General features: G+C 40.1%; 1 protein-coding gene across 12 annotated transcripts in view; it reads right to left on the bottom strand.

Annotated features, from left to right (window-relative positions):
• The window catches only part of LOC111868918 (calmodulin-binding transcription activator 2), a 444,850-nt gene that overhangs the window by 249,143 nt on the left and 187,430 nt on the right, over positions 1–8,277 (bottom strand). Inside the window, exon 1 of one of the 12 annotated variants that reach the window (XM_023860027.2) lies at positions 5,798–5,878. The exons of the other annotated variants lie outside the window; for them this stretch is intronic. Coding sequence (XP_023715795.1) covers positions 5,798–5,819 — 22 coding nt within the window. The 5' untranslated portion in view covers positions 5,820–5,878. Of the gene's footprint in view, positions 1–5,797; positions 5,879–8,277 lie in introns of those variants that run through there. 12 annotated transcript variants of the gene reach the window in all.

Below are 8,277 nucleotides of genomic sequence, written 5' to 3'. Positions count from 1 at the left end.
GGGCGCCCCGTCATGCTAGAAGAACGTTTGTGCCCGTGTCCGTCTTACGGACATATCTTCTAAAAGATTCTTCAGTTCATGTTCCAAACCCCCGTCTACACTGCATCTGTCAGTTGATCCTCCAAAAAGAATGTCTGCTTTCACTATTGTGCTGTATCTTAGTGTTCTCATAATGTTGTCAACCGTAACGCGAGAATGTGAAGTTTTATTACAGAATGAATGTTTATTCTCATTTAAATGGCGTCATTATTTCAAACTGCGTAATAAGTTATATTTACATTCGTGTCTTGCATATAAAAGTTCATAGAATTTAAAAAAAAAAACCTGTATTTACAAAGTTGTCATTTTTTGCTATAGTGTGCTCGATTTAATAAAAAACAGAGTCTACTAAATCTGTTATCGAAAAGTAGTGAAAATCTGTTGTGCTATGTCACTCTTCGGTCTGCTTCGACCCGAATGATATTCCGAAACAATGTGAATTCTGACGAGCAATAGGCTGATTGTCACTTATTATTTTAAGACATTGTATCGACTGTTAAAAATAACTAGCGCAGAATGATAGACAGTAGGATTCTGAATGATGTTCAGGAGTAATGTGACAAAAAACAATCATGTATTATTCTCACGGCATTAACTCGGTGATTTCCTGAGGGGACGGAGTAAAGACATGAAAATATGTTTTCTTGCACCTTATTACGTAAATCACTTAGCTACAGCACTATTTCCAGCAGACAGAGTTCGCTGTCTAGGACAACATGTTTCGGCACATGTGTCCCATCTTCAGGTCCGGCTTTAATTAATTAGTGCCGAATGGCATTCAGCATGAACGCGTATTGCTCTTTTGTGACTGATGACGCAAGTTATATGATTAAAGCCGGAACTGCTATTAAAGTTGTATTTCCAAATATGACACATTTCACTTGACTTGCCCATGGGTTGCACCGAATTGCAGAAACAATTCGTGCAAATTTTCCGCTTGTTGACAAGTTGGTGTCTTCTGTGAAGAAGGTATTTGTTAAAGCGCCATACAGAACAGAAGCCTTTAAAGCAGTAGCACCGAGCGTTCCCCTTCCGCCAGAACAAATTTTAACGCGCTGGGGCACGTGGCTGTGTGCAGTGAGTTATTATACCGAACATTTAGAAACAGTTAGGAATGTCGTGAATACATGTGATCCCAAAAGTGCAGCATCAATTCAAATTGCCCAAGATGTACTAAAAATGCAGAACTAGAAACTAATCTTTCCTATATATCTGCTCACGTCTCTCATCTTCCAGCCGCCATTTCCTGACTGGAGGCTAGCAACAGCAATGTTATTTTGTGTCAATAGTTAAGTGTATTCAAAACTACCGTTTCCAAATTGAACTCGGTTCCTGGAAGAGCTGATGGAGTAGTAAAGGAAAAAATACACAGCATTCTTTGAAAAAACCAGGATATAAATAAATTTGCGAAATTGAAGAAATTTTAGCCGGTGAAAGTACCGAACTGCCAAGTAAAAGAATCAGTAACGGCTTTAGCGCATGCGCCTTTAAGTTCCTGTGAGGTGGAAAGTTCTTCCCGCTGTAAAGACACCTTACGACACAACAGAAGGCGACTAAATACGGAAAACATAAAACATTTAGTAACTGTGAACTGCAACAGAAGAGAAGCTGAAAGCTTGGAGAGCTAAATGTGAGTACCATTGTTATTTTTAAACTTGTAATGAAAAAAATCTGGCTTTGTTGCATGATTTTATTGAAGTATAACTTTTCATTGCAAGTGAATCATTCAGTGATTACATAAAATTACTTAAATGTTGATCTGTTGGTCTTAAAATTATGTAAAATCAATTTTAATAATTGGTATGAACTTTTTATGTGCATATTTTGGAAGCTTTTCATGCATAAATAAATAAATAAATAAATAAATAAATATATATATATATAAGGGATTGTTAGGGCACAAAAAATCCGGTCCCTATTCGTCAGCTAATCCCAAGGTCTCTGTCATTCAATGACCCCAGCGCCGACGCATGAAGAAACTACGTTGGTAAATTACCTTGCAATAAAACATGTGCTGATAGAGCGTTATGGGGTTCCGAAAGCATGCGGCCGCTCAAATACGATTAGTCACTCTCAAATCCTTTCATTACACGCGTAACAAAGCAATGATCAGATCATCCGTTGTACGTACCGAAATGAATGCCCCCCCCCGCTTTCCTTCCAGGGACGTATGTTTATTTTCCCAGGCCCCAGCCGTTGTGATTAATACTGCCCTACAAACACAACCTGGTCCCGTGCTTTGATAGGGTATCTGTGTGATTTATGTTCCAGACGACCCAAGTATTTCACCTCGATGTCCTACAACTTGTATTACATTATATTGCAAGTTGTACAGGAATTATATCATTATGCAATAATTGTATATAGGTAAAGGTAAAATGTAAAGCTATCCCTGTAAAGGGCCATGAAGGTCCACAGGGTTCTGAGACGTCGAGACTCCCACATTTTGTCTACAATATCGGCTCATAGATGGCGGTAAGGTTGTCTGCCTTACGCGCCAGCCGCCCTTTACCCCCAGGAAGATTCCTGGTACTCTTTTCTATTAGAGGCTGAGTTGACCCCAAGGCCATAATGTGGGCTGGAAGGATTAGGTAAATTAAAAAAAAACCCACCTCAACGAACTCGAATCCGCGACCTTCCGGCTTGTAGCATAGTGCCTCAATTAACTACGCTACTGCGTGCCCTATTGTATATCGGTTTCAAGCAGTTTTAACTTTAAGCGTTATTCGTTACAGAATGATGGTTTTCCAATTCCATATAACGCCCCCTCCCCTCAATTTATCAATAATTTATTCAAACCCCCTTCTTAACTATAATGTGTATAAGTAACAGCTGTTTCAGTTTTCCGTTTTTAAAATCACATATTATACTCAATTACTTTACTAACTAAAATTTATCAAGGGTTCTATAAATGCATGAAATTACACAATCCATCTCTCGGTATTTTGAGAATTATAATCAAGTCAGTTTTACCGTATGAGTTTCTCTGGATATTCAGATACTGCTGTACCTCTGGGTTGTGCGCCCCATACAGTGGAAGTCACTGGCTAGGAAGAATATTTGCATGAAAGATGAGATGGTAACAGGAGACTGGACTCAGTTACATTAGGAGAAACTTCTGAACATCGAAACTGGCTTGTAGCGCTTATTTCTTAGTTACAAGAAGACGAAACTTAATAATCTGACTCTTCGCCTAATATTATTAGGATAATCGAATGAAGGTAAATTATATGAGCAGGGCATATAGTACACGGAACAGCTGTGGGTAAGAAACCACTTCAGAGACCTAGGTACAAATGGGGAAGTATTAAAATTAGTCACAAAAAATATGTCGGGGAGCCGACTTGATTCATCTGGCTCAGGATCTGGCCCAATTACCGGATTTTGTGAACAGACTTCCTAACACAGGGGATTTCTTCATTAGCCTAGCAAATATGAACTTCAATACGGAGTTAGGTACAGATATGACGAGGCAAAACTCCCGTTGCACGTAAAGGCGCGTCCACATTACTCGTGCGCGTGTGACTCGATATGCTCGCGAGTAATGTGGACGATATGACAAGTCATGAGACAAGCAAATTTTTAATTTCTAATTTAAAAACAACAGCCAATAAATTAAAATACGACTACAGCCTATACACACTACGAGTAAATATACGGATCCTCACGCGCCGAAGACTGGCGAGCAACTGAAGTAGTGTGGATGAAGATTTACGAGAACGAGTAATGTGGACGCGCCTTAAGGATGAACACTACCAAGTCAATATTAATGGGGCCTTTAAGTTCAAAGGAACATGGCTGCTTTTATGGGAAGCCACTCCCCCAGCTGTGGATCTGTTCCCACTAAGATTCAACTACGACATTGAAGTAACCAATTTTGGTGATTATTGGTATGTGCATCTAACCAGAAGAAAGCATTTACACTTAACTGATATCAACAATACCAACAAACGCCTTAAAATGCTGTATGGTGACACACGTCTGAAAAATGTGCCACTGTTACTAAGCACTTGTAAGATTGAATTTGTTCTAAATAGTATACAAAAATTCCGTTCGTACCTCACAAGAAACCCATTAAGTCTCCGCTACAAAGTACAGCCTATTAATGCTGTTTAGGGACACAGACACCGTATGTGCAAAATGAGCAGCTTTTAATAATAAACAACGTTGCACATAGTTTTCAGAGGGCTTTACAGGGTCAGGATAAGCCAGTATTTTAGGAAAACGAAAAGGATAATCATGAGAAAAGTCTTGATACTGAGCCTAAACGTGACGAATCATTATACCCTGAAGGGCTATGTTCACATTTAATGGTGACACAAATATTAAAACGCATGAAGTGCAATCACTCGACATCTTGAGACCCACCATACCAACTGTCAGTGTTCTGTAACATTTGTTCGTAACCAGCCGTTACCTTCTTACGGCTTAATTGATTCCTTTATACGTATATGCATTTTATTCATTCTTTAATCACATTAGTGAAATGTTTGTTCTTGCGGTCAAAATGAGAAGCAACGTTTTCTTTTTCTGAAAATATATTTGCCGTACTCTCGTGTTGGGTTTCTGAATTACAGTCGAATCGTACAATGCACCGGCCACTGTGCGACTCTGACGTTTGACAAGTTTACCGGCGAGCACTGGTTGAAGAAACACGACGACTAATCCATATTCAAAGCACTGAGAACAGTTGTGGCCTTCCAGCAAAGTACGGGTACATTGCGTTCATATCTCTTACGGAATCTGAAGGCCATGTTGACCTGACATTCTCATTCCATTCAGAATAAATGCCTACTGTAGGGGTTGCAACCGAAGAACAACCCTTTAAATAAGATCTAAAAGTTTGTGGCGATGGTTCATTAGTACAAATATTACGTTTTTGGACATTGCCCGTTGTCTTATCCTTATGTAAAAAAGTCCTGTTTATTTTTAAAAACAAAACAAAACTCTGTAGTCTACGATCACCACATACAACAATGGCGTATCATAAAGTCTGTTAGTCACACGGTAAGCAGATTAATTAGTAAATAATTTGGCCGGTAATTCATCAGTCGATCAATAACTCAGTTAGAATCCGAACGTGGAATAATGTTAAAAATATGCTAACGCGACATGGCGATTTCTTCTACATAACAATGTCAATGGACGTGAAAAGGTTATGTGCAATTTTTTATCAGATCCAATATAACTCGTTAACACAGACCAACTAAAACTTCACCATAAATGTCAAACGACTATGTAAGGTTGCTATATCATTACATCATTATACAGAAAAAAAGCTTTTTTTTTAATTCGCTAGTGGGGGGGTGGAGTCCAACTGGGTCCACTCTGCACGCCGGCCACTGATGGCCTATTATACCTGCCCCTGGTGATTATGATAATGGAGAATTTGGTGGAATAAAGAATGGCAGGGGAAACGGAAGGACTCGGAGAAAACCCGCCCCAGCGCCACTTTGTCCACCACAAATCCCACTTGACCAGACCCGGGATCGAACTCGGGCCGCCGCGGTGGGAAGCCAGCGACTAACCGCTTGAGCTATGGCGCGGCCAAAATAAAGCTTAACAGCATGTGTAGAATAAAATAAGCGATATACAGTAGGCCTGTAATACAATGTTTTACTAGCCCCTTCGAAGAGGATTAAGAAAACATACAGGATTTGCAACATAAAGACATACAGTAGCGAAGTTTCAGCTGTTAATTCAATAAGATATTTTAAGGGTTTGACCAGAGACTGTTCATATTAAGTAAGGTACACACCTAATATATACATACGGTTCATTCTAAAAAAAGATGAGACAACAACTGAAATTCAGCGACGAACTCTTGGAAAGTACTTATTACGGTACAACAGACGGAAACCAACTGACTATCTGAAGATTACAAAACGGAACTGAAAGCCCCACACAACAGTGTACATCGATACTCTATAACTGAACAGTGTCACGGAACATGCCTGCAACATTAGACTTGAAGAAATTTACGAAACACCGTATAATCCGTACAGTTCACTGAGCACGCCAATTTTCATTATCTCTCTGGGCGCTTTCGACATTATTTACGACCATTTCATTCTATTATCATCACAGTCTACACTAAAAGTTCAATTGCGTTTAACTTGGAATTGCGCCAAATTAGGAACCCCCCCCCCCCCCACACACACACACCCTTACGAAGGATGACCTGTAATTGGACACTGATCTACAAATGGGATATCTCGGGCAGCCAATGAGAGGCACTGTTTACTGTACTACTTTGGTGGTAAAACCCTATTCGAAACTTGGCCTTCTCTATTTTTAGAGAAGTTCCTCCAGAAACAGCCCACTAATAGCCTAGTTAGGCAAGCGATAGGACTCGTTGGATGGGGTTTAGGTCACTGCTAGACCTCAACCTAGACAGAAAACCAGAGAAAGACAAAGAGCAGGAACAAACATCCTTGAATGGGACTGCATCCCGGTAAAATTAGTACTTGATCAGTCATGAGCTGCGTTCACTTACAGAGTGCAGCTACCATACCATCTTACCCGATGCTTTCCGAATATTATTTGGGTAAATTTGATTTGTTTCATTCTGGTCCGTCACACATGTAGTGCGAGGGAGAGAAGGAGAAAAATGAGTGTATGCACTGCAAGACGGATTAAATAAATCATGGACTTAAATCAGTGCAACAGGACGCTAAAATATAACATTACTAACAATTACAATTACAAGAAGGACGATAGGAGTACGGACACGAACCTACGTGGTTTAAAACATTTTAACTAGTGACAATAAAGGTTTTTTAAATTAACATCTGGAAACTTTAAAAACTTAACAATACCAGGAAGCTGCTGTGATTGTGAAACGTTCGACTTTATGCGTACTGTGCATTACAGAATATAAGTGTATGTGTTTTAAATCAAAACACCTATTGGGATGGTAGTTTCCAGTTCGTAATGATGTTCCCTCTGAAGATGGTCCGTAAGGACCGAAACATATAAGGGAGAAAAGTTTTCATGTAGTAAAAACTTATGTCACATTGGACGGAGTGGTTTCTATTTATTATTTGGGTATTTAAATCATGGAGGTTCACGTACAGTACGTATGAGAGAGATATGATATACGTACATATATACATAGTTCTAGTTGGAAAGCATTAAAGGAAGATGACATTTAGGTGGTCTTGAAGACTCTGAATGGGGCCAAGTTGGTGGCTTTTGTGAACATGCTAATGAACAGTGTTTTCGAAAGGCCAGTTAAGCGACTGTCACCTTCTCAGGACGTATGGTGTTCATAATCTCGAACTACTGAACATAACCTATCATCATCGGCAAAATATCCCTTTCTGAGCCACAGCCTTCCTCAGAAGATTCTGTCAGACACATCCGGTTATCACTCCCTTGGATTTCGCAACCTGGTCCCTGCACTTAGTCCCCAATTGACAGGGTGGCCCTGCTCTTACCCCCAGGCATGGGGTTCCCTTTTCGTCCCCTTCTACGACTCGAAGGGCTACGGTTGAGGTATTTTAACAAGCCTCCACACGGGAAGAACACAATTAAAACCGCATTAAAGAGGATTTTTTTTTCGAAAACAAAGCTTGATAAACATATAGGTCTCATGTAGGGACAGGCCAACAGCTTTATTGCGAAATGGTTTCAGAAAAGAAGGTAGGCCTGAATAAGTGATGGCTGAAGTAGGCTTATTCATTATCAGCACCTCCTGTAAGACTTGGGGTTTCATGTAACGCAGATGCCTACACAGCGTCACAGGCCCATGCATCTCGCATTATGCTAGCTGATGTTCACTGTGTATACTTAGAACATTAACTGAAATGCTCCTAAACCCCCGGTTAAACAGTGCAGGCAACTTTCACAGCCTCAGAAATACTGTTTTTTTTAGAACGTGTCCATTATCCGGTATTCTAAAAATTATAACATAACGTTTCGGAAACTGTATCTGTTTCCGTCCTCAGATGAGTGAGACGCCTAACCTAGAGGCTAGCTTCCTCTAGGGGACCCAACAGAGTAGGTGTCTCCCACTCACATGAGGACGGCAACAGATCCAGTTTCCGAAACGCTGTGTTCTCTATTTTTTAGAAAATCGGGTGATGGGGTAAAGCAATTCTGAGTCTTATACACCATCGACAGAACCATTCCGAATCTCACAGCCTTTTGTTTCGGTGAAAAGAATTAAAATTCCGCTACGTACAAGCACAGATACATTGCTATTTTCTCTAGCGACAGAGGATATCAAAACAGTTT

The sequence above is a fragment of the Cryptotermes secundus genome, unplaced genomic scaffold (genome assembly GCF_002891405.2).
Source record: "Cryptotermes secundus unplaced genomic scaffold, Csec_1.0 scaffold753, whole genome shotgun sequence".
NCBI lineage: Eukaryota > Metazoa > Arthropoda > Insecta > Blattodea > Kalotermitidae > Cryptotermes > Cryptotermes secundus.
The sequence above is the reverse complement of the archived record's forward strand: the minus strand, read 5'-3'. Positions and strand labels throughout refer to the sequence as shown.